The sequence below is a fragment of the Chaetodon auriga genome, chromosome 1, assembly GCF_051107435.1.
Source record: "Chaetodon auriga isolate fChaAug3 chromosome 1, fChaAug3.hap1, whole genome shotgun sequence".
Taxonomy (NCBI): Eukaryota; Metazoa; Chordata; class Actinopteri; order Chaetodontiformes; family Chaetodontidae; genus Chaetodon; species Chaetodon auriga.
Genome location: NC_135074.1, coordinates 4,582,794 through 4,608,744, shown reverse-complemented (window position 1 = coordinate 4,608,744; position 25,951 = coordinate 4,582,794). Strand labels below are relative to the sequence as shown.

At 42.4% G+C, this 25,951-nt stretch overlaps 4 protein-coding genes across 6 annotated transcripts; 2 read left to right on the top strand and 2 right to left on the bottom strand.

Annotated features, from left to right (window-relative positions):
• Nucleotides 1-725: 725 nt before the first annotated feature.
• On the bottom strand, nucleotides 726-9,367 carry ccne1 (cyclin E1). The gene is made up of 12 exons (XM_076736893.1): nucleotides 9,256-9,367; nucleotides 8,634-8,684; nucleotides 8,326-8,413; nucleotides 7,874-7,939; nucleotides 7,191-7,357; nucleotides 6,852-6,987; nucleotides 5,321-5,467; nucleotides 5,061-5,156; nucleotides 4,538-4,672; nucleotides 2,966-3,077; nucleotides 2,617-2,774; nucleotides 726-1,831 (listed from the first exon to the last, which is right to left on the bottom strand). Exons 2-12 carry the CDS (start codon nucleotides 8,645-8,647, stop codon nucleotides 1,646-1,648), a joined length of 1,305 nt encoding a protein of 434 aa, XP_076593008.1. The 5' UTR covers nucleotides 8,648-8,684; nucleotides 9,256-9,367; the 3' UTR covers nucleotides 726-1,645.
• A 727-nt stretch (nucleotides 9,368-10,094) lies between these two features.
• LOC143325920 (uncharacterized protein F13E9.13, mitochondrial) lies at nucleotides 10,095-16,190 on the top strand. Its single transcript, XM_076739329.1, has 6 exons — nucleotides 10,095-10,217; nucleotides 10,708-10,790; nucleotides 10,880-11,060; nucleotides 11,279-11,429; nucleotides 12,733-12,860; nucleotides 16,000-16,190. The coding sequence occupies exons 1-6, from the start codon at nucleotides 10,145-10,147 to the stop codon at nucleotides 16,188-16,190; spliced, it is 807 nt and encodes a 268-aa protein (XP_076595444.1). The 5' UTR covers nucleotides 10,095-10,144.
• A 93-nt stretch (nucleotides 16,191-16,283) lies between these two features.
• On the bottom strand, nucleotides 16,284-20,413 carry LOC143322301 (tumor protein p53-inducible nuclear protein 2). Of its 2 annotated transcripts, none has more exons than XM_076733456.1 (4): nucleotides 20,282-20,413; nucleotides 18,809-18,952; nucleotides 18,532-18,688; nucleotides 16,284-17,471 (listed from the first exon to the last, which is right to left on the bottom strand). In XM_076733456.1, exons 2-4 carry the CDS (start codon nucleotides 18,930-18,932, stop codon nucleotides 17,243-17,245), a joined length of 510 nt encoding a protein of 169 aa, XP_076589571.1. In that variant the 5' UTR covers nucleotides 18,933-18,952; nucleotides 20,282-20,413; the 3' UTR covers nucleotides 16,284-17,242. The 2 variants fall into 2 exon arrangements, with proteins under 2 accessions (XP_076589571.1, XP_076589655.1); XM_076733540.1 differs by having other exon boundaries at nucleotides 18,809-20,167; nucleotides 20,282-20,346.
• Nucleotides 20,414-21,280: 867 nt separating this feature from the next.
• LOC143324421 (protein C19orf12 homolog) lies at nucleotides 21,281-24,167 on the top strand. 2 transcript variants are annotated; one of them, XM_076736869.1, is made up of 3 exons: nucleotides 21,281-21,361; nucleotides 22,705-22,879; nucleotides 23,603-24,167. In XM_076736869.1, the coding sequence occupies exons 2-3, from the start codon at nucleotides 22,720-22,722 to the stop codon at nucleotides 23,866-23,868; spliced, it is 426 nt and encodes a 141-aa protein (XP_076592984.1). In that variant the 5' UTR covers nucleotides 21,281-21,361; nucleotides 22,705-22,719; the 3' UTR covers nucleotides 23,869-24,167. The 2 variants fall into 2 exon arrangements, with proteins under 2 accessions (XP_076592984.1, XP_076592994.1); XM_076736879.1 differs by lacking the exon at nucleotides 21,281-21,361 and having other exon boundaries at nucleotides 22,412-22,879.
• The last annotated feature ends 1,784 nt before the right edge of the window (nucleotides 24,168-25,951 follow it).

Here is a 25,951-nt window from a genome sequence, read left to right as displayed (position 1 = left end):
TAGATGCCATCACGCAGCTGCAGACTGATGATTCAAGTCACACCTAAATGACAAAAATTAAGGCTTGACTGTGGTGCACACTTGGGTCCCTGAAAACTTGACCTGAGACTTGCAGCTCTCGAGTTTTGGCCTGAGAAAATCCCCAAACAATAAAAAGCAAGAGGCATTACCAGCCCTACATGTATGCATTGAAAGGCCTGCCTCGTGTATATGTAACACCTTCTGAATGACTGTCCTGAAAGAGTCATCCCTCCTCAATCCTTTTTCTTGAAGTTAAACAGGTTTTTTTTCCTGAATGGTTTTATTCAAGCCAACCCAGAAAGACTTCTGGGGGATTTGTCTTGAAAGCTCTGCTCTGTCATTGCAATACACACATGCCCTGAATTCACAGACAACTGAGTGAGAAGTGGATACTTCTTTTTGTTGGTTTATATGCGATCCAGTCAATGCGGTATAGTTGCATGTTTGTATTTCTTGGTGAGAACAGGATGCATTCCAGAGGACAGCATCACACTGACATCTAGTGGAATAAAGCCAGTGAGAATCTGATTTCTTAAGGAGAACAGGCGAAGGCAGTACATGCAGGAGTACACACTACAGTATGCAAGAACACTAACATTTCATACCAACAATGGTTTTACAAACAATCTCAAACACACAACAAAAGATTGTTTCATTAAAAGAGTCCTCAGAAACTATCTTTAATGGAAAATACGTAGCAGCATTTTATTTTGAAGAGTCAAATAGAAATCTAACATTTTGGTGGTGGGGAAACAAACGGCAGGTTGGGATTAAAATAAAAGTTAAATACAATCAATACTTTAGCTTCTGAAGCCTGGCTGGTTCACTTGTCCATTTCGGTAGCCAAGCTACTGGTCCCTTAGCAAAACATGGCCATGTTTTGTCCAATAAAATGGACAGAGTAGAACCAAAAACAAGAACACACCATTTCATATATACACACACACACACGCGCGCACACACATACACACACGCACACACTCTTCCCCCTCCATCATGCAAAGCCCATTTTTATAGCAGCACATAGAGCCAAATATGACCCTAGGAATAGTTTTGGGCAAATGAGGCCACTAATAGATTAAAAACAGCAATCACCACACACACACAAAATTAAAGAGAGACTCCATAAAAAGTCCATTAAATTTGGCCTCTGCATAGAAAATAAAAATGGCAGCCACTACATGTAGGTGTGGTTGATAATTAATGCAAGCATTTGTCTGCAATGGGGTTCAAAAACAAGAATCTCCCCTTGAGCCATCCCTAACAGTCCTTTGCTCTGTGTTCTCATCCAAACTGGAGGGTGAAAGTTTCCTGTGGGCGTTGGGACCATGCAAACTATTTGCTCACTGTGTGTCAGTGTTTCCCCACTTTAACCAAAGTCAGCGTGTGCAGCACGACAGACATTTAAAAGCATCTGGATCCAAGAAATCACCGCGACTCTGAAAGGAGAAAATACTATTTCCATCAACGTATCCCCACTGAAAGTCCAATAATACATATGTGTACTGGTACTGCAGAGTCGCTGTTCAGAGTCAACACATCCGAGTTTCTCCCACTTTACAGCTATAATGTAAAAACGTAATTAGGATTCGGCGTCGTCTTGTCAGCTTCCGTGTTTGTTTCGTTACTTTGGAAGAGGCCGTTGTGGGGATGGGGTACGCATCCTGGGTCTGATTTTCAGCAATGTGGCATCCACTCTGACCAACTCTTCAGTTTTCTCACTGCTCAGCGGCGGAGTCAGGACGCCTGATGGGACAGGGCAGTTGCTGTGACGTTCCAGCTCCACATCCTGGTAAGAGTAGGCCTTGTCCTGTACACAGCAGAAAAACACAGATTAACTGAACGGTCACCAAGAAGCAGTGGAACAGGGGAGGTTTCTCTGTACTAAATTTCAGACAGTTGATGTCGACGTTACTGCTGACCGAGAAACTGTATTTTAGCTTAGTTTGACGAGTATCATAAAAATTTGGCAAATTCTTGTAAACTTAGCTGCTGGCTGAGACAAACCAGCCCTTCCTCCCTCCATCAGCTCTACCTGCAGGCTGTCAATCACATCAGCAGCAGAGGGAGGAGGATGGAGGACAGAATGAGTGACTGATACTGACGGATGTCTGTGGTCTTTCTTTCTAAACTTCACTCACTGCTGTGATGTCAGGAATATTATTTATTTTATTGACATTTTAGATTTGGTTCCATTTCTACGAAGGCAGATTTTTGAAATCCTATGAACCTTTTTCTTTTTGTCATTTTGTTATTAGCAAACTCAGCCGCATTCTGGTAGAACAGGTCCACAAGTACCTCTGTGTTCATTTTCAAGTTGTTTTACTGCAACACGACTGCACACTGAAGTCATACTCAATATGCATTCATTTTGTCCAGTAAAAAACTTTGACTTCATTTCTTTCTCCGGTGGACATAGGCTATTCAGTGTCTGTGGTCTGTATTAGCAGTGTTCCAACTAAAGCAGAAGGACATTTTATATAGTTAGTTATCGAGGAAGTTTTCCAAGTTTTTCCTCATTTCTCATTCATCAAATATATTAAAACTGAGAAAGAAAAATCACAGTGTGCCTTCTCATCACAACATTTCACTTACCAGCCATGCAATGTAGGAGGCATGGGTCTGGATGTTGTGCATGTCATCTGCAGGGATTCCTGTGAATGTTTTCATAGGCGACCCACCAAGCTCCCGCAGTGCCATGGCAAATGGCACCATCCACCTCACACACTCCTCTACCTCCACCCTCTTCAGAGCTGCATGGACAGACGGATTAACAAAGAGTCGATCAAACACAACCAGCACAACACCAGGAAGAAAACACATGCATTAAAAATAAAACCTATGTATACTGGGATGTTTTAATATAAAACTTTTGCTCAAGAAGAGTACATCTCCAATTGAGGTTTTTTTGTTTTGTTTTGTTTTGTTGTGTTTTTTTTTTTACCTGAGACATTTTCCACCAGCTCCAGTGAGGAGAAGTGAAACAGGGCAGAAGCAGCAAGGACACCATTGGAATACTCAAGGCAACGCACATCGAGCATACACAGGTCCAACAACTAGAAAAACCAGAAAACCAACTGTGTTTGAGTATCAAAGCAGATCTCAAAATATGTCTTACAAAGAAGGTTCTCCTAATAAACCATAACAGATTCACCTGTGGTATTTATGCAAATTCTGCTTTTCGCAGGTTGTGGGGGAGCACTGAACACAGCAGCCTCTCAGTGCACAGAGAGCTGTTTGCTTTCCTATTCTTCTCTATGCTGGGCTGATACACTGTGTAAACTATTGTCTCCACTTCTCACGGCAGTAGGAGTTATGTCCCCCCCCCCCCCCCACTGTCAACAGGTGTTGTCATGTTTCTGAGCCACCTGTGGGTGCCGGTGTTTGTGGGTACCAGGTGAACCCAGTGGGGCACACACCACATCCTATTTTGCCCTGATCCCATAAGCAAGCTTCTATGAAATAAAATCTGGAGTTATAGTACATAACTAACTTTTGCACCTATTCAGTACATCAGTCAATGGGGAAACTCCAACACTCGACCAGCCAATGGTGTTACTTCATCACTCACTCGGCAAGTCAGGGACTGGGCTTTTGCTTTTATAAGACTGGCCTCGAAATACTGCAGTCCAAGCTACAGGAGACAAAGACAGTGTCTTTGTAGAGGTATGGTAGAGAGACACAGTAAAAGTTCAACTGTTGTAATCTAGAGATTACCTAACCATGTGACTTAAGCATGTGTTTATCACCCCTGCAGGTCAGTGATGCCTTAAAACCAAGGGATGAGAGTGAGACTAACACTGGCGTTCTCTGAATAAAGTCCTCATTCAGAAAGATATTTAGAAACTTCAATTGGGCAAATGAGGTGAATTTACAGTGCCCTAAAAATACTGCTGACTGGGTACTGCTGTCTGATGATGCAGCTCTACTTTGCACTTTCGAGAAAGTGGAGATGAATTTTTACAAATAAGTATTGCCCTCTGTAGTTTTAAGGTAGAGTTTTGTTTTGTTTTTGATTCAGTAAATCCAACTTGGGATCAAATGGACAACATTTAAGATGAACTTCATGGTGCCGCCTGCACTTTTGCCCAACACCACTGATGTTAGAACTAAAGTAATAACTAACTTCTGAGAACAAGGACATATGACAAGAGACAATTACACTATTCAGCATCCAGTTAACTCCAATGTGAAGCAAAATTTTCAATGTCAAACATCACGGGTGAGAAATAAGTCTGTCCAGCATTGCTTAAACACAGTCATACTGAATGAGACGTGGAAAAAGGACACCAGTCAAAGGTGAAAATTTCTTAAAGAAAGGTAGGAGGGGTTCCCCATGTGCACATGAATGCACATGAAGACATACACAGCTGAAACGTCTGTCAAATTAAAAAGCGCTGTGCAGACCTGGAACACTGCTATTTCTACCACTGCTCTATATTAATGATGAATCTAATTGATATATCAATTTATTAGTAAGAAAATAAAAAATATAACTCACACACACAAAACCTACCTCTGCGATCTGTGTGAAGGTAGCCTGGGGGTATCTGGGGATGAGCAGCTCGTCTGTCTCTTTCAAGTAGGCCACCTGCATGTAAACATTGAGCCAGGAGATGGGAGTCTGTGGGCTGAGACTCCACTCCAGCTCCTGTGTTTGAAAAAGAGAAAGAGCAGACAAGCTGTTGCTGTTGGTTTTGCTTCTCCATCATCAACAGCAATATGACCAAACCAAACTAAGTCTACATTAATTCAAGATTTTCTGCAGTTCCAAAACAACTACCTTTTGGACAGACGTGCTCCAAAATCATGCAATAAAAATGTATTAAAAAAACGCTGTTAGTGCTTTCTGTGACTTAAGGCCAGTGATTACAAGATCCACACTGTTTACATGCCAAGTTCAACTATAACTAACTCCATCAGTCGAAGTAGACTGGGCATGTGAGTCTAGGACAGATGCAGAGCAGTACATACTAATGTGTCGGGCATCAACAAGTAGTGTGTGTGTGTGTGTGTGTGTGTGTGTGTGTGTTCCTTACCTTCATAATAATAATTTCCATACTGAGAATCTCATCTTCAGTGCAGGCTTCGTCTGTAACATAGGCAAACTGGTGGACCTTGGGAGGATACATCTCCTGGGAGAGGCAAAACATGGGACGAGCATTAGAATGACTAATCATCATCATCGTCGTCGTCGTCGAAGAGGGGGGAAATACAACTACCGTGATGTACTTAAAGCAAACCCACAACCAAGACTAGACCACAGATTCTGACCATTCCACAGTCCAGCCATTCTTACCTCTACTTTAGCAGCAATGAAGAGACACGTGATGCCTATGAGCTGCAGTGTTGTTTTGAACACGTTTCTCTGTGTAGCCATGAAGCGATCAAAGTAGTCCTGAGCAAGGTGGTATGTCTCCCTGTGCAGTTTGTACACTTCACTCACCTAAAACATAAAAGCAAACAGAACATCACTGATGATGTGACATCCACTGACTTCAGACCATATCCACAAGTCGGTTTGCTTACGTAAGGGAACGAGGGACAAGAAATGGTTTCAGGAAGCTCACAATAATTATGGAGCAAAATGTATTCCGTCGAGAGAAACTTGTCTCATGGCAAAGCCTTGTTGCTACTCACTGACTCGAGTCATTCCTAATTTAGAATATTTTATTTAAAAAATGAAAATGTCAGTGAATGAGTTTGATTTTTCTTCATATTTCCACACAATGTTTCACAAAAAGATGCAGCGACAAGATTCAGAAGTGGTTTAAAGCTGAATAAACTCGAAAATGTGAATTTGTGGTGGGTATTTTTTTACAAATAGGTGCCTGCAGATGACTATATCTGGGCCTTATGAGCTGGACAACACCGTGGGACCACAGCATGAAGCCTTACCCTCCGCTAGGTTCAATAAGAATACCGCAGAAATTAATATATCATTTATGTCTTTCTAATGGTATGTCTAGGTGTTCTCCACTAACTAACTAAACAAGCAAAAGCTGAATTCCTTGATTTGGCTGTAAAATGCCCACTGAAGCTGCATATCCTAGTTTTCAAATGTCATCGGCTATATGAGGTACCCATCATCTGCCCAATCGGTTGCAACTGGCTCAATCTTTAGACAAAAGAAGAGAACAGGGTCCTTCCTTTCAGCAAGGTTGTAGAGGTGAAATGGAAAATCTTAATTGGCCAAGTGAGGTGTCAATCAAAGGGTCAGAGTGCAGCGACCATCTTGAGACCAAAATGTCGCCTGTGAGTGCATGCTTGCTGGAGTTATAAGGGAGAAAACATAGATTATTATGTCTGCTGGCTAATTTGAAAAGATAAAACAGCTTGACTGGGCTGGATCATGGGGACCTTTGCCAATGTCACCTGACCGGTTTTGTCAGTGTTGCAGGTTGTTGGATTACTATGAGGCTTCAGTGTGTCTCCTCAATTTTATAATCGGATGTTTGTTGGTGGCATTGACTGCACCTGCGGTTGTGATTGTATCTTGCAATGGGTTGCAACAATCAAATCACAAGATTCTTTTCGATTATGTGTGGCATGAGTAGAAACTTAAACATAGAAGTTGTGTATATAGACGGCCAGAGCACTGAACACTCCACAGCCCGTCCACAGGCCATACAGCATTAAGGGGTGAATATATACAGTACTCTTTAGAAACAGACCTCAGATCTCGCATCAGTCTGATCAGGTCTCACGTCACTACCATACAGCCCTTATCACAGTTATTGTTAAAGCAAGTCTTTTTCCAAAATGAAAGTTATTATGTTTTGGTGTTGACAAAAGAGGCATCCTACTGGTCACCAAGACATGCTACAGACCTCCATGAGCCAGTCCAGGAGAATTGCCCTCATCTTGGGCTGCAGATGAGGATGGTTCTCCATCATGTGGACATCCCTGGTGTAGTTCTTATCCTTCTCCAACATGTTGTTCCATACCACATCCTTACTGGCCCAGCTGATAACAAAACAGAGACAGGCACAATGAAAACTTTTCCTTGGACAGATATACGTCCAAGGAAAATGGAAAAGTGAACGCTGTGAAGCCTAGGCCTCTTTGCCTACGCTTAACTTATATATACAAGAGACAACAAGGGTAGCTGAATGATATTGAGCCCAACCTGCGATAATCAAACACACAACAGCAGTAGGTCTACTCACCACAGAGCGGGAAGTGGGGCACAGTGTACAGGGGTTGCAAATATGTTGTTAAAGACATAGTGGGGGAAGCCTGCATTTATTAGGGCAACTGGTTGGTCTTCTTCCTGATCAGGTGTGGGGATCCACCTGTGTGGACTTGTGTAAACAGGATCAGGACTCCAACCCAGCTTCATGGCGAAGAGGGATAGCAGAGAGAGATGAAAGAAAGAGAACAAGAGAGTAAGTCTGTGAGACTGACCAGGCCATGGATACACTAACAGAACTGAGACCTTTGTTATATTTGGTGAAATCCTCCCTCTTTGGGAGTAATCAATATATCAAATGCTCTGGCAGAAAAGAAAAAAAATGTGATATCTGTGGCAGGCCTGAAACAAGCCTGCCTGCCCCTGTGAACGCTGTCAAACACTCATTGCGCATTTCTTCCACACAGCTAGGCTGATATGTTATTAAAGCTATAGCAAGCTAGTTGCACAACAATGAGAATGTGCAGCCAAAATTACACAATACTGACATTGTAGCCTGACAGGCGTGATTACTACCAATAGCCATGTTTGGTGTTAATGTTCATTATGATAATGTCAGGTGTTTTCTGAGGTAGTTGGATGCAGTTGGCAATGACAGCGATGCAGCCGGCTCCATTACGCACACCCTGACACTTAGTGATAAAAGACAACCATGCCTACCTCACAGTCACGCTGTTTCTTCTTCGTCATCTCTGCTACCTCCTCATCATCCAGATCTTGTAAACACTGAGAAAGGAAACAAAGGAGGAAAATGAAGTTATTTTGCCTCTGATTCAGTTCACAGACAGCACAGAGCTGGTCCAACCAGATGAATTTCCACTGCAGATAAGAGTTTGTGAAAGGCACAGACTGAATCCTGTCCTGTGGTGTTTTGCTTTGTAAGCACCCATAAGAAGCACTAATAAATGCAAGAAAAGTCAATATCAGCTGCATCATTCTGTATACTTCAAGGGAGCACAAGACAATGTTACCTGCAAGCAAGGCTGAACATAGCTGACACCAGTTTTAGATCTGGATTATTGAATTAGGCCTACATTTGCAAACCTAGCTGCAGCTGAAAATGGGGTTCCAGCCAGTTATAAGCTAGCCTGCAAGCCTTTCAGACTACTTACAATAGCAACATCTGCCTTCCTCTTTCTCGGTCGTACTGTAGTTATCTTGGGCGCCTCGGGAGCAACAGACTTCGGTTGTGTCTCTTCCCTGTAACAACACAAAATAACAACGCAGCTCTAAGAGTCCAGAGTAGACATAAAACACTTTAACAAGCTTGGATAAACCTGTTCATGTGGTCAAAATAAGGTGCTATAGCAAGAAGCTAACCGCCCGGATGGCTAAAGTGCCATCAACTTTTCTCTCTGTCGTCACACACTTGGACTGACGAGCTTCAAAGAACCGTGGTCGAAATAAATATGAAACTCACCGTTTCCCCAGCATTATACTCAGAGGGATGTGTGTCCGTTTCGGAGTAAACCTGTGAATGAGAAATGTTTTAAGTCTTATTTTGGGGTTTAAGAAAACACAATCATTCACTCCCAACCCCCACTCTAAACTCCCTCCTCCTGACAAAGCCCAACTCAGTCTAGCGCGGGGAAATGGAAACGGTACGCAATGTTAAAAGTCGCCTAAAGTACCACACAATGCAAGCATGTTCGTGAAATTAGTCGGTGACAAACAACAGACAATACATTAGCTACTTAACGTTGTTATTTGGCGTATTTTAGAGGGGAACTTAGTTATTTTCCCCCACCAACTTTGGACAGATGGCTCGCCACATAATGGCCGAAAGACATAGGCGCAACTAGGGCACCTATTTCCCAATTGAGCATTAAACAGTAATCGCAAATCAATCCGAACACGCCGCGAACACAAGCGACTTTTACGTATGAGCATCCACACAAACTTTTTAATTCATTAACAGCAGTCAAACATGTTCCGGTTTAGCCAGCATTTAACTCAACTTAGCTAACATGACAAAAGTTGCAGCTCAAGCTAGCTTAACTAGTTAACTCGACGCAGTGATTAAGTTCGTTTCAGCGACTCACCTCAAGATTCTGCCCTTGAAGTTCACTCTAATCCACGTCGAAGAAATAAATAAGTAGCGCGTAATTTCACCGCCTGTTGCTCAGACTCAGAGGTGCTGTGTGTGTGACTCCAGGCCGGGCTAGTTCCTCTGAGCTGGCGCCTTGTCGGGAACAGATGACTTGAAGCATCAACGTCAGGGAGGGGTAGATTTAACTTGGCGCTAAACCGCCAGCTCCGCCGCTTCTTATCAGATTAATTTTAACTCCATTCACCACAGTATGACACCTGTGGCATGTGCAAAGCCTACGCGTGTCATATAGTGAGTTTATATTGTACTAAAGAAATGGAAAAATAAGTTTATAAACGGGAGGCGTGACTGCTGTCGGTGACAGCTGCAGGGGCGGCGCTTTCAAACAGGAAGTGTTCAGGCACCGCGTGGCTAGTCTGTCAGATGTAAACAAAGCCGTACTCCTCTGGATTAAGCCTAAAATAAAACATAACACGACTCAGATATTGTAAAATAATTAAGCCTTCTCAGTCGGTGAACTCCATATTTGATTCTCACTCACTGTTACTCTGGGCGCATCAATTATTTAACACAAAAATGAACTATGTTAGCCTGCGGATGCGTCTGTCGGCGTCCATTTCCCTCATGGGTTGCCATACTTACCCCCCATTGCAACTCCGCAACCCTTTTCCTCAACGAACTACTAAAATCGTTTTTTGATCCAGGTGCTGAGGTAGTGTAAGATAAACAATGTTTTCTTAGCGGCTTGATTGGTTTAATTTTTTTTAAACATTATCTTTGGTCAAATAAAGTTGACCTTTGACCAGTCACGTGACCCCCGTGCTTAGAAAGACCAAAAGCGAGATATTTTGTTTCCCTGGTTTCTTCACAAAAACGGAAACATGAAGTTTGTGGACCTTTTTGGGCGCCTGAAATCCGTGGTCATTGGAATGGTCCATGTCAAAGCCTTACCAGGTAAACTCAGACTGCACTCACCTGTTCTCAGTGGTGGGGAAGTAGCCCGTACAAGCAGCAGGTCCACACTGTAAGACCACTCCTGTACTGAGGATGTTACTGAAGAGTGCAGCGTTTTTAGCAAAAGCTCCTCAAAGTATCAAAAGTAAAACTACTGATGCAGAAAAATGGCCCCAGCTAATGCTATACTGTTATATATTACATTATTATTTTTTCCCAGGCATTGATGTGTTAGTAAGTTAGCATTTTGCTGTTACATTTGGTGTATGTGAAGTGTATTTAAAATGCTTTACTGTAGTTTAATCTAAAACAAAGTATCATGCTTTATCACAATTTATCAAGTAACTACCTAGTAACTATAACTCTCAAATTAGCATAATTAAGTGAAACATAAATGTTCTCTCTAAACTGTAGTGAGTGGATTGAAATGTGGGACCTATAGTCCACGATGTCTCATGCTGTGTGTGACGAAGTTTCTTGTCTGTCTCAGGCACCCCGCTGGGTTGTATGAAAATGTCCCAGATCACTGAAGAAGCTTGCAGGGAGGCAGAAATCTACCGCGATGCAGGAGTTGTAAGTTACTGCACATTCTGTGAATTCCTTACACACCTGAAGTCTTTCCAGGAAAGCTGGTGACTGTTGCTTGTGAACCCCTCTTTCAGGATGGTCTGATCATTGAGAACATGCATGATATCCCTTACTCCTTCTCTGTGGGCCCTGAGGTGTGTGCCTGTATGACTGCAGTGTGCTCTGCTGTGAGAAGCGTCTGTCCATCCCTGCCGCTCGGAGTGCAAATACTGTCGTCTGCTAACCAGCAGGCACTGGCCATAGCTCTGGCCTCAGGTTCAGTCTTTGCATCTGTCAAATTATATTTGTTCTATATATGAGGCTGCTATCATCTGTAGCCAAAGCTTTCAGGACAGAACAGAGGTCTTCAATTATGTGCTATCATGGCCAAAGTAACAACGGTCAGCTACTCCAGACTTGGACAAAATGTAGCCATGTCTGACACAATGGCTACCGGTGAGCTACAGCATTATAATGTTACTGTATGGCCACAGGTCTGGATTTCATCAGGGCTGAGGGTTTTGTCTTTTCTCACGTGGCTGACGAGGGCCTCCTGAATGCCTGCGCCGGGGACTTACTGAGGTACCGCAAACAGATTGGAGCTGAGCATGTGCAGATCTTCACCGACATCAAGAAGAAGCACAGGTGAGATCACCATCTGGACACTTTGTGTAGGACATCAGGGACTGTATTTATCAAACTGCTGATTAAAGTGAAAGATTTAAGACAAAATCCTTCACTGCTCTCACTCACAAACGAATAAAACTCATTTATCAAAATTCTTTTGTCTTAAAAATGCTCTTAAATTAAGTACCAGAGGCGGGCTGACCACATTGTTCCTGTTTTGATTCCAGCAGAGGACCTTAGATGCATGTCATCCCACTCTCTGCCCTCACTTCCTGTTTGTTTCTACACTGTCCAGTAAAGGTACAATAAAGTACAGTAAAATATGGAATGACGTTTTGGAACGAGGGGACAATATATTTGGAACAAGACATACGTATAATTCAGAGTTGGGTACTTTAATCCAAATATTTGCAACTGCTGCTTTCATTTAACACATTCTCCAAATGCACTTTTGGAGCGACACTGCTCTTTTTGCAGGTCTCAGGAGTGCTCATGATGAAAATAAAGCTGCCATTCATTTTGTTTTAGGTCACTTTCGATGCACTCAGTGTGGTCGTAAATTCCATCTTATCATACTGTGTTTTCTCTGAGGTGCAGCTGAATATTCTTCCTGCTTCAGTTTGGTTTAACTTTTGTTCTCATGTCAGTCTATTTCTTACCATTTTACCTCCATTCATACATTCTTAAAAATGTAAGGCTTCACATGCTTATTGCGAATGGAAATATGAAGGATTTCACTCAAATGAAATGAACTAATTTAAGATTGAATCCAGATAGGCTTGTGCAGGATAACATATAACTCATTAAAATGTAAGGATTCTTGAAGGAAGAGTGAACTATGTCACAGATGTGGGTTACGTCCTTGTCTCCAATTGGTTATTCTGTCTCTTACATGAGATTAATCATGTGCTCACTTGAGAGCTGCTCAACAAATTCCTGTACTTTTCTCTAAGTAAGAGAGAGATGGTTGATACATTTCTTCTTCTTCCTTGTAGAGAAAGAGTCAGCTCTTTATTGTGTTTTCTAAGTTTGGAAAATATAGGCTGAGATCAGCGTTCTGCAGTGCTGATGCTTCAGTAACTCCCACTTTATATTTTGAAATGAAATATTTAATGAGTTTGGAAGTTTGATGGATGATCAGGGTTTAGGGAATTGATGTCCTGCTGCTGTTCTTGGTCCCAGTTTTAAGTCAGTTTTACAGTGTATTTAATTTTCATTCATTTTCACCCTGGTCTCAGCACACTGTCCAGATTTAGTCTCAGTTTTATCTCCAGCTACTTTTACTCAGCCTGTGCATCATAGTGTGTGTGTGTTTTCCCAGCTCCCATGCCCTGACATCAGATGTTAGCATCGAGGAGATGGCACGTGCCGCAGAGTTCTTCCTCTCTGATGGACTCATCATCACAGGAACAGCCACTGGAGTTCAGGCTGACCCCCGGGAGCTCAGAGGTACAGGAACTCCACACGCCATACAACCAGCAGCCACACGCTGCTGCAAGGAACGCTGGCTTTGATCACACAGCTTGACACTCTTGGATAGCAATATAGGGCTGCGACTCATGGCTTTTTTCAACATAGAATAGAATAGAATACAACTTTAATGTCCAACTGAGGCCAGGACAATGTCTGGTGGTGGTCTCATCCAGAAAAATATAGACCCAACATGTCCACAAGATAAAAACAGAACAGCGACATCTTAACAATCCTGGTCAGCTTGTTTCAGCATTCATTTGATTGATTCGATACTGATATATTTAATTAATCAGTTCATCTATAAAATGTTAAAAACCTTAAAAGTATTCAATCAATAATTAAATAAGATCAACAAAAGCAGATCTGAGAGGTACCACAGCCTTATACACTGTGTGATTAATTCCACATCACTGTCCTGTCTGTCCACCAGAGGACACCCTCACTGACAGCACTGTTCACTGTCCTCTGTTGGTCATTCAGACCAGTGATCAGCAGTCACCCATCTGAGTCTGGACTGCACTGTGGTCAGTTTAGGAATGCTGTATGCACACTCACTCTGTCTTTCCCCCTCACACACCATATACAGTAAAGTATTAATGGACATTAAGTCGTCTAAACTCTGGGTGAGAATGTTTCGTAGAGTTTTAAAAGAAGCCTCAGCACCTGACCAAGTAACTGCTGGCTCAACTACCCATGAACACTGAGCAGCAAACATTTCACTCACTCTGTATGCCTTTCAGAATTGAAGGGATGGCCTGATTTACAGGGGATGGTGCTGGACAGTCATTTTCATTATTCAAGCTCACCTGCATGCATACAAGCACACACAGTAAGGTTAACATTTGTGGGAGTGCACCTGAATCATGTAGAATTCGTTACAGCCCTTAATGATGACTGACTCTAAGGTAAATCCAGTGGTAGAAAGAGAAAGTTTAAGAATTAAGTACAGTTTTGAGAGACTTTGCTTTTACTGAATGCTCTCATTTTGTGTTACACACACAGCTACTACATTTCCAGTGGTGCGCTGTAAGTACACGTACTCAAGCACTTTAGTTAAAGCTGTACTTATTAATATCTTTTCACAGTATCAGCCTCATAGAGGACATTCTGCCACATGTGTACAGAATAAAATGACTGAATTCCATTTAGCTGCTTCAGTTTCAGGTTCCAGGTGTTGTCCATGCTGGCTCACTGTCACAAGTGTGGGTGGGTGTAAGGTATACACATCCAAAAAAATCCAGGTACTGGATTAAAAAACACAAACTAGAAGCAAGAATCAGACAAAAATATGCACACTGTAGTAACAGCACCCAGCAATTTTAATTGAGCAACATTTGGATCTGAACAGAGCTTTTCATCAGGCATCGTCAATGCCTTTTAGAGCTGTTAGTGTAGTGTGTGGACTTTTGTCTGCTTCTTTCCTCTAATCAATAGAAGAAAGCAATGGGTAATGCAGTGACTAGCTGGTGAACATAGCAGAGCATTGAGCAGTTAGTGAAAACTGTCCTTATTTTTTCAAGTGGACACAAACCTGAATTTAGTAAGTGAGAGCAAGAGGCCATGACAGGATGTTCTTAGGATCATTCATCCTCATTTCACGTGTTCTGGATTATGGAGTCAGCCAAACCGGTGCTCCATTTGTATCACTTTCAGCAGATGGCTGTTTTCATTAAAAATAGCTCTGACAAGCCAGCTGTACATCCACCACAGCGCAGCACACAGACACAGTTAGCGGGCGAACGTTTTAGCAGCCGACGAGGCAGATCTTTGTTCTCAGTAGCCAGTGGAGATCAAAACCGAGCTAGAAGGAGAGTGAACGTTGGACTAACAGTCACCAGACAGACAGAAATATGACAAGAAAAAAGAAAAAACAGTAATAATAGTACCGTTACTCCATTATCCACTGGGAAATAAACAACTGCTACATAATAAGTTTGGCTTTATCAACTTCATAAGGTGTATAATACGTCAATATGTTCATGGCTTGTTGGTGGCCGACAAATCAATTCATTCAGCTATAATGACTTGGAGTGACTTTGGAGGCTAAGATCTACATGCAGCATAGACTTACTTTACAAAAAACATAAAACAAGTACTTTATCTTATTTTAAATATGTTTTGCTAATACTATTCAGTACCTTTACTGAAGTCAGATTTTCCTGCAGGACTTGAAGTAACTGAGTGTTTTTGAATTGTTGAATTGCTTCTTCCACTTTTCTGAATACTTCTTTCACCACTGTGAGTTTCAGTATTGTATGTACTGCACTACATTTAATTGACAGCTGTTGTTACTGCTCACTTTCAGAATCAGATTTTACACTGTATATTACATATGATCATGTTAAAAATATGCAGCATGTGAAGTAGTTCAAATGAGCTCCATCTCCAGGTTTGTATGTCATGTAAGCTGTTTACCTGTGATACATATTGGTAATAATGATCCAATAATATTCTGAAAGAGGAAAGTTTATATGAGTTCCTGCACTTTTAATACTTGACTACATTTAGCTGACACTACTTCTGTACTTTTACTCAAGTAAAACATTGAATGCAGGATTTTTACTTGCAATTAAGTATTTGTACATGTGGTTTTCTACTGGAATTTGAATAATTCTTCCGTTAGAGACTTAATCAGTGGACAGTGAGGCAGTGATGAAAGGTCCCGGGGTTTGTATCAGCTGAGGGTCAGTGGGTCTGAAATCTGGACCGTGTCACTCTCACAGTAACACCCCTGCCTCTATTTTAAGCACTGTCTCCAACATGACATACAAAACTGTAAACACTTTGAGCTGAACAGACACCCAGCCTTGGATTCATACACGTGTGTGCTGTCACACATGAGGACAAACACACAAACACACACACACACACACACACACACACACATGCTCTCTGTGTAGTTAACACAAACATGCAGGCAGAGGTCAGACAGCTCACATGCCAGTGTGGAGGTTGGCTTCTACTGTGTCCAAAGTTTACTGTGTGTGTCACAGCCTCTCAAACAAACTGTGGGTGACATTATTCAACATTTACATTCAGGAAGGAGAAGAAATTGTCTCATGCATTTGTGTAACTAACAGTTTACTCCTGTTCCACTGTTTCTTCGCTCCTGCAGAGGTTTCCCAGTCTGTGAGAATCCCAGTGCTCATAGGTTCCGGAGTGACTGATGACAACATCGAACGCTACCTTGATGCAAACGGGATGATCATCGGTTCTCATTTCAAGGAGGGTGGCCACTGGGCCAATGCAGTCGACCCTGAGCGAGTGAAGAGGTTTATGGGAAAGAGACACAACCTCCTAAAATGAGAGGTTTTCTGTCAACACCGCGGTGCCTTACACATGTTTAATTCCACTGGATGGTAACTGCATGTAATGCCACATTAAAACACATTCAGCCACCACCTTAAGAAAACAAGATTTATTTGCATTTTTTTGTACATTTTATAAATACTTACATATAGAAAAACATAATATTCAATTGTATTTACACTCGTGAGTCTAAAAAGAACTGTTTGTGTAACGTGAAAGAGTGAATACTTGCTGAAAAGTACAAAATGGTAGACTCAGTACAAAACATGAAGAGGAGTTTTGTAAGTTTTCCTTAAGACTCAATTCGAAACAAAAGCAACATTGAGCTCAGGAAATTCACAGAGGATGATTATATTTTTGCACAACATGAATACTGTACAGGTCAATGTGGTATGAAATTCACTTTTAACACACTTGTCACGAGAACGTCTTAAGATGAGGCACATTATACATTACATACTGAACCCAAGCAAGAAATAACTAATCCAAATGTGCCATAATCCAACTGCATCGTAATTTAGAGCAAAGTATTCTCCAGGTTTGGATTTGGTTCAGTGTCACACACTGTAAGAGTAAAAAAAAAAAAAATGTAATAACATTCACACACCTCCAACTCTCTCTCTCTCACTTACAGTTTATCTAATCATTCTACACTACTACTCAACTCTTCTCCTTTGATAATGTACAAAGGCTTTACTTTGAAACTAACTGTGTTTGTTACTAATGCTTTCCGCCCTGAGGGGCCGACGGTGTCATTCAGGAGATGGAGGTTCGTGGTTCTCAGTGGTTTCAGACGTGAGGGTCACAGTGCAGGTTGCCTGTATTCAAATCCAAACAAACACTTGTGCTGCTGAGGTTCATTTGGCAGATGTTGGATCATTTTACAGCACAGGAAGTGGTGAATCTCTGGATATGCAGCATTAACTATGTGAGTTGAAACAATGGTGAAAAACCTGAGTAAATCAGAGTAAAGGCACTGTGCTGCACACTGTGCTGTGGTGGAGGCAACTTGAGACACACCCCCTCACTGGCAGCTCCATCCTTCCTGTTCAGTAGTTGCAGAGGCGCTGGCAGGGCTGCTTGAAGTGGCCGTAGCGTTTCTCGACCGCGGAGAATCGTGTCTTAGCCAGGTTCTGCCTGTGAAGGGCGCTGCGGCTCAGCTTCTTGCGCTCAGCCTGGATCCTGGCCCTCTGGACAGCCAGCAGATGGATGTTGCAGGGTAGAGGAATTCCCCAGGCGGCCAGACGCCAAGATATGTGCCGCCTCACTGCCACTGGCCTGGACAAACACAGCAGACAGACATGTTGCAGTATGTGTTTATGAAACATTAGGTGAAATACAATATGAGAGATAAGTATCACCGTGCACCAGCTCTCAGCACGTGGCTCTTCAAACCTTGTGAAAACCAATTTCATATTTAGACCTAAATGTGAGGACACTTGTCAAAAGGTCAATCTTAGGACTACAGTTAACATCAGCATTAAAACAGTCTTGATAATTGTGTGTTCACCATTGACTATAGTTGTGTAAATACATTTGAGCCACCCCAAACACAACTCAAGTGGCCCAAAATTGTTTGTTAGTTAAGCATAAAAGTCCATGCTCCTTAAGGAGCAGAGGTCCTCAAACTTATAAAAGGTCTGCATCTGATTTTTATTCAACGATTGGTGATAACAAAATAATACTGAATCAGTTAATGAATGTCATTGTCAGCACCTTTAGTAACAGGACCAGCATGGAACTGAGGCAGACAAGGCTCAGACAGTTGCCATGACATCTGTGTCCATGACAGGGCAATCAGCCACATTACTACACTCTTACAGTGGTGAGTAACATTAGATGTGTGCATCTTCTCAACACACTCATGATCTTCAGGCTAGATGTGACCTAGTCTATGATTATTTTACAATATTAATGTCTGTGTTACTGATTACACTACTTCTGTATTATTACATGCTCACACACATCTGACGTTGGTTAGAGTTGCTGAATGCTTAATTGCTGATGGTAATCCATTACCTTATATAGCCATTGTAATAACATTACTTAAATCTTATTAGTAGCACAGTATAATGTTACTGCTAAAAGTAATATATTACTATAACCTGTTAATTTTGTAATGCATTACCCACAACACTGATTGTAACTGGGTGGGTGAGTAAATAATATTTATCCCATAACTGTACTTAAGATTCTAAATGCAGGGCTTTTACTTATAATGGCGTTTAAGTTTTAGATTTAAGTTAAAATACAATTGCAAAACGTGATGTGAATCGGTCAGTGGATGTTCATTTTGGACAAATGTGTGTGTGAGCTGGACGTGTAGCTGGACAGTAACCTGGTGGTGTCCTCTTCGTCTTCATCAGAGCCCTCCTCCTCCTCCTCCTCCTCTGCTCCACTGGCCCTGCATCTCATCTGGTAGACAGACATGCTGGGGTGCTCGATCAGGAGGTTCTCGAGGGGATCCACCTCAGGGGCCGATAGCAGCTGATTCTCTGTACAGGATGAGGAACAGATCAGGTTTCATCCCAGGACCTTCACTGGACCAAGATCATTTTAAATGATATCCATGCGAATAACATACTGACGACCCTGTAGCAGGGTCTGTCTCTCACCTGGGAGATTAACAATGACCCATCCTCCCTCCTCAAACTCCATCAGCTCCTCGTAAGTGTCGCTGTCTCCCTCAAAATCCTCGACAGCGCTCCCAAGCAGCTGAGAAAGAATCTTTCCGATCATCTTGACGCCTCTGTCGCAGTCTGTAAATGAACAACAGCAAGCAGCTGAAGGGCAAGAAAGCACCGAAGGAACAGCGGAGTGAAAGTTTCACGTCAGATGACATGAAATGGATTCATAGTTTTAATTGGATTTTAAAGGGAGCACCGCCGGGTTAATCTGAGTAACCTCCTCTTCCTGCACTTCCTCACTGCTAGGGTCTTTTGCAAATGGCTCCCCCTGGTGGCCGTCACAGGAAACACCCCACAGAGCTGCCTTCCACCTGTCTGCTGCAGAAGGCCGAGCCTGTTACGTGCTTGTGACGTGGGGTCAGTTTAGACGTGAAACAGCTGAAAGAGCACCATGACACAAGAGGCTGGAATTCCACTGACTGCAGCAATATTATATAATGTGTGATGCTGGTTTAGGTTTCTTCCTCGAAGTAAGGACGTTGATGGTTACCCCGTGACACTAATGCCACACACCTCTGGCATTATGGGAAACACTGTTTGTTTGTTGGTCAGTCCTTGGAACAGGTCCCCATGTCACTCATGGACAAAGATATTTCAGTCTTTTTGTTTTTTAATTAGACATTAATCAGTGGTACACTATTTCGCCATTCACTAAAACTGAGACTTCTTGCTGTCACAATAAGTGGAAGTAGTCAAAGACACTGGCCTCATCCCATTTATCCAACACAGTGTGTGAAGGTTTAAATGTGGGTGCAATAATCACTTATTTAATCTTTCTATCAGCTGATCGCAAAAGCGATCGCAGAAGGCCTTTTTTCCCTCAGCTGTTGAAAGTGTCATCAGGTAAGATACATTCTGGCTTTAATATAGCATGGTATACTGCACATATATTACATGGATTGCTAAATGTTTGCTGTTGTCGGTTAAGACAAACACAGATCCATAAATAGACCCGTGTTTTCCCCTCCTGCTGTCTGGATGCCTCCCTGTCTGTTTGTCCGTGTCTGGCCGGACCCCTCCCTGTAAACACAGACACACTGCGGGACACTGTCCGCTCACCCACATTAATGCAACAAACCCTGTTCATGGCATCATCTCAGCAGGCCTTTTATTTGATATGCAGAGCCAAACAGCTGACTGCGCTCAGAGATAAGTGTTGCTTCATGTCTTGCAATCACGGCTGCTGGCATTGGGTGAGTTTTTCCAAGTGGAGAATGTGGCCCTGCTATAACATGCAGGACTTCACAATATCGACGACATTCAGCCCAAAAAACAAGCAAGCAAAGGCTGCAAGGACATCACATCGTCAAGATGACTGTTAGAGAACAAAAGAAATGAAATCCAAGGCTCATAAAAAGCTATGTTGTTAAGTGATGTGTCGAGGTTCACATTTTGACTTACCTGACCGAAAAACACTGGTTTTCTTCGGATGTGGCCGTTGTGCAGAAAGGGTCTATGCTGCTCTTCCTCAAAGATTGTTTTGATCTCAAAGTTGTTTATCGACGAGAGTCCAGGCTGCGTCTGGGACGTCACCACGCCCCGCCCAGGAAGGCGGGGCGAGGAGCGTCACTCCCTGCGTCAACTGTCAACACACCGCTGTGTGCTGGGAACAGATGTGAGGGTGAAAGGCAGCCGGGTACTGAAATGTCTGAGTTGGTCTTAGTCATCTGCATTTATGTGAATGTGAACGTGAACGATCTTAACAGCGGAATGTGTAATAAAGTGATTTCTCCCGGTGTTTGCTGCCTCTGATAAAGTCTCCGTTCATTGCTCCGAGAATGGACACGAATGTGTTATACAAACTATCTTCTGTGAAAACTGGACTGTGGACAAAGTAATGACAAGCTAGCTATCTCCAACTACAGTTTTTAATAGTTTGATATTTTTAGCGGTGACCCAACTTTAGTTCCAGATAATTCACCTCCTGCTCTAAGCGCCAGCCATTGCTTTATAAAGAGCGCATGCGCAAACTGCTATTTTGAACAATTACTTGGTAAGCCGCGCACAGCTTTCTAGTTGTTAAAGAGGAAAATACTCTAAAAATAAAACCTTCCAGACGTGAAGCTTTGTTTTTCATGTATATCCAGATGAAAATGAGACAAACACGCAGCAGTAACCGTCTCAGATGAATAACTGAAGTCTTGACTCTCTTTTTCGAGTTCAGGAAGATGTTTGTGTTTGTGTTTGTGTTGACTTTACTGCTCACATTAGCTTCAGTCGGAAATGAAGGGCTCTGTCAGTGTAAACTCACATAATGACATTGTATTTATTTAGATATGTACGATTTGTGGCGCTACAGCAAAGTGACAGACTGACAATTTGTGTCTACGTATTTTGTTGAAAATAACTATCTTGTCGCGATTGTTTGTACTCTCTGATATATATTGGGAAGCAGGAAGTAGAATGACTTCAGAGATCAGACGTTGTGAATTCGTGTGAGGAGCGAGACTTCCACTCAGCAAGTTCGGCACAAGACTGAAGGTACTGTAACAAACAGATCCGCCGAATTATCGAGGAAAGGCTGGTGACAGCTGCCGAGATGAAGAAATTAATCCATTGGTGCTTGTAATCATGTTTTGTTAACGGTATTGAAATAGAAAGGAAACTTGTGTTGAATTGTAATCAAACAGTCGAGGATTTATCACTGTTTTCTTTTCCATTAAGTCAGCTTGACTGAAAAAACACTATAGGCTATAGTTAGTATGTTTGCGTAGTTTATATTCACCTTATGTGGACCCTTGTGGTTTAGAGCAGTACTCGGCTCATAAGTTCTGTAAAGAATCTGTCACACTAAACTCCATTCAGAAATCCGTGAATTTTTAAAAATGGCAGGTGTTGCCAATCATGAATAAACCGATTAATTTGACTTGAGATATTTTACGAAGTGACCACAGCCACACTGACATTCGGCCCACACACAGATTAAAAGCACGACCTAATTGTGAATACAAATCAATATTTGTTGAAACATTAGTTTTTCTTGAGTAACAGTTATAAAATGCGGAGACTTCTATATTATTTTCTTAGTTGTTTTTCTTTATTTCGTGCTGGTCAGTCTATGTTGAATTTTTAAGTAAATGAAAGCAAAACTAACAACAGTTACGATATGGACCTGATTTCCTCTCGTGCGCGAGGTGATGATTCTTTCCTCTCCCTGGTGCGCGCGATGCACCTGATCCGTTCCTCTCCCTTGAGCACGTGATGCACCTTGTTTTGGGAGACAGTGCTCAGTTGTGGTCTCTGTCTGTGATGCTTCGAGCAGCAGCATCTGCAGGTTGTCGTCTGTAAGTTATTGATGTCACCTTTCATGTGGAAGCATGTCAGCCTGACATTAATGACATTTAACTGGAAGCAGACGAGTCCTTGAAAGGAGATTTGAACATTTTCTCTCAGTGCGTAGACGACTGTGTAAACCAGGCATGTCAAACTCATTCCACGAAGGGCCGCATGGCTGCAGGTTTTTCCTCCATCTAAGAGTCTGGGTGTTCATCTTCATCACTTCACCTTGTTACGCTTCCATCACTGTCTGAGGAAATCTGCAGACTCTTCATGGTCACTGTGAGATATTAGGAGTCTGTAGAGAAGCTATGTGATGCAGTAAACTAACTGTATCTGTTCAACTGTATCTGTGTGTGAGAGAGAGTGTGATTAAATAAGGTTTGGTGGTTTGTTAGATGCTGCGTTAACCACGTCTCATCTGTGGAAGCACTCAGCTCACTCAAGCAGATTCTCTGCTGCAGCTGTAGGGCGAAACTCGATGGCTCTTATGTTTGAAGTAAGACACTGCAGTAGAGTTGAATGTCCTCTCTTTCCTGTCACGCCAGCGTCTCAATGCAGGAATGGCTCCACGAATGGATGATGTCATGCGTCTGTGCTGTGAATTATCAGCTCACGATCAGATCAAGGTTGCGGTGAAAAACTCAACCAAAGGAGCGGTGGTGGCAGGAGGAACAGCCTTTGTCGGCGGGCTGCTCGGTGGACCTGCAGGGATTGCTGTCGGTAAGAATAAACACAGAAAGCACTGATTCTGACCTCTGTGTCTGTGGAGTAGACATTACAGCTGCCTGATCAACAGGTCCAAATGTAGCCCACGCTGGTAGGGGGCTTTGAGGGTCAAGTATCTTGATGGAAAATGCAAAACTTTGACTAAGCAGATGAGACCTTTTGGAGACGGACTAATCAGAGAGGACATATTTCAGGCACAGCTGATGCTTTTTGTTCCAATACTTACACCCAGCACCTCTTCTTTCTTATTGACTGCTTGGCTATTGATCAGCAGATACTTAATCAGAGTCTTGGTCAAATAATCAATGAGTTTGGAGATGTCACCATGGCTCTGTGGACTTGTGGTGGGTTTTTTTGTGGATTACTATATGACTGAGAATAGTGGCAAACAATGAGCTGAGAGATGCTACAAGTGAGACTCGTATTTGGTTTCATCACTACAAGCAGCTCCTCACATTACATGGAGTCAGTGTTGATAGAAAAACACTGATTATAGCAGCTTCAGGTTTTGGTAAGTAAAATCTTGTCAGTGCTCAGAATGAAGCACTGGAAGCCTCAGCTGGGAGAAGACCAAGATAAAGTACAAAAACACAGCTGGAGTATTTCCATGTGAATCATTCCAAGGAAGGACAGAGGGATTGAGCCCTCCTGCTCCTCCTGTCTGCTGGGTGTCAGCTGACCCTGTAACTGACCTTTATCCCCCCCCCCCCGCACCAGGTGGAGCAGTCGGTGGTCTCTTAGGCAGCTGGCTGACCAGCGGGCAGTTCAGGCCTCTGCCTCAGATCCTGATGGAGTTGCCACCGACCCAGCAACAGAAGCTCTGTACTGACATTATGGCCGTCTTGGGCAACCTGGACTGGATGGACGCGGCCCAGCTCATCGCCCTTGTGATGGGCAATGCCACCCTCCAGCAGCAGGTCACTGCTGCGCTGCTTAGCTACGTCACAAAGGAGCTCAGAGCAGAGGTGCGTTATCAGGATTGAGTTATGTTACACTTGGACTTTTCAGGATGGTCGGGCCTCGCAAACATAATGTATTTTTGTACTTGACACAGAAACCTGTTTGAGTTAATCAGTAATAAAAGGACAGTAGCCGAAGTACAAACAAGGTTTTGTACAACAGGCTGATGTCAGCGTCACTTTTCTATATTGGGCCTGAGGTGCTGTTTATTCTGGATTAGAATATAATATCTTTATTCCCACACTCTGTATCAGGGTGATTTTAAAATACCTCTGCTGTCTCTGCAAATCAAACATTGGAATAAAGTTTATTTTGTGCTTTTGACTGATTATTTCCTTCTTTGAAGTTCAGACTGTGACTTTGCACATTTTGAAAAATACACACAGATATAAGCAAGAATTGCTTCAACAATGTAAATTCTCCCAATTTCTATATTATATGGGGAATAATATTTTTGTTAAGTAACAAAATAATTTGACTTCTCAAGTGGACTTTTGAATTGAGAGCGTTTTGTTATATATTCTGCTCTCAAAGGTCAGTAATGAACTTCCATGTTTAAACACGTTTTCTGTGAACCAAATGATCTGCTTTTATCCCTTTTCAGTTGAAATAACATGTGATGTCATATGAAGTTTTATTGAGACCTTTTATTCTAATATACTGTAGACATTTCTTAAGAAGCACATTACTGCTGGGAAAGGTAAGAGACCAAGTCATGCATTATAGAATTAGTCATTTTTACGAGGTGTCAAAATTATGACATACTGAATTCAAATGATGACACTAAATCAAAATTATGAGACGGCAAGTTCAAATTTTGACTCTTTAATAAAAAAAAAAAGCAGGTGTGTATTCTAACTGGGTGCTCAACCTGAAAAACAGTAATCAGTTCAAAGGCAGAAAAGGCTGAACACCAAAGCATCGAGTGCCTGCACGAAATGTCGTCACTGACCCGTTTCAGACGTCCATCGTGAATAGTGTTCATTAAAACTTTCCATTTGAAAATCAGCCTCCCTTTTATTCCCCAGTTGTATCCATAGACTCTTTATTATTGCCTCAGTAAGGGAGCATTATTGCAATCCAGCCAAAACCTTTTCCCACCCTTATGGCTCAACCCTCTTTCACATGACGACCAAGTGAGAGCGTTGGCCGAGAACACAGTCTGTGTGTGAGACAGACACAAAAGTATGAGCCAGAGACAGCATGCAAGAAACAAACGTCTGTATTGCAATACCCATGTGACAAGGAACAGTGTAGATGTGACAGCTGATGCGGCTTCTTACAAAAACAACCGTTTCAGTGAAAAGCAGAGGGTGTCAGGGCAGCGGCAAAAAACAATAACAATCATTATTTTGTTCGTTTTCAACAGCTACAAATGCTGCTACACTGAGTGTTCGACATCAACACGTCAAGTCGTGATGGCATGTGCAACGCCATTAAATCACTGTTACATATGTCTGTGGTAAAGCAAGATGGAAGTACTGAAAGAAGCTGAAGCGTGAGCGCTGAGGAAAACGAAAGAAGTGTCACTTTAAGTGTAAGTAGCAAGTGTAGCATCAGTTCAAGTGAAAAGTGGGGAATGAGCTACAGATCCAGCAGACATTCAAAGGCCTGAATGGAGCTGAAGTGTCATGTAAGTGCAAGTTTCAAGTGAAGTGGAAATGCCGAAAAAAAGAAATAAGCAAGTGAAGCAGAGCAGGAATGGAAACAGACCGCCGCAGTTATCTTTCACTCCAATCCTCCAAAGCAAAAAAACACGTCTGCAAGCCTGAGCCACTAAAGGGTGCTACTCCACCAGGACTGAGGCGAGCCAGCCAGCAGGGAGGCCTTTATTTAAGACCTGCAGTCAGCTGTACACAAGTCTCAAGTGCATTGTGGGATGTTGAGTTTGGTTATATTGTGCACACATTGTGTAACTACACTTTGAATGAGTCATGTTTTTTCCATTCAAACGTAAGCTGATTTTTTTTTTTTTTATTGGTAGAAACTTTTGGATGTGGATGCTAACATGACATTTACACAACATATCCAGCCTTTTCTTCTTTTTCAAATGCAGCATAATCCCGCGTCTGGCACAGACACCAAACACGTCTTAGAAGGCACGAA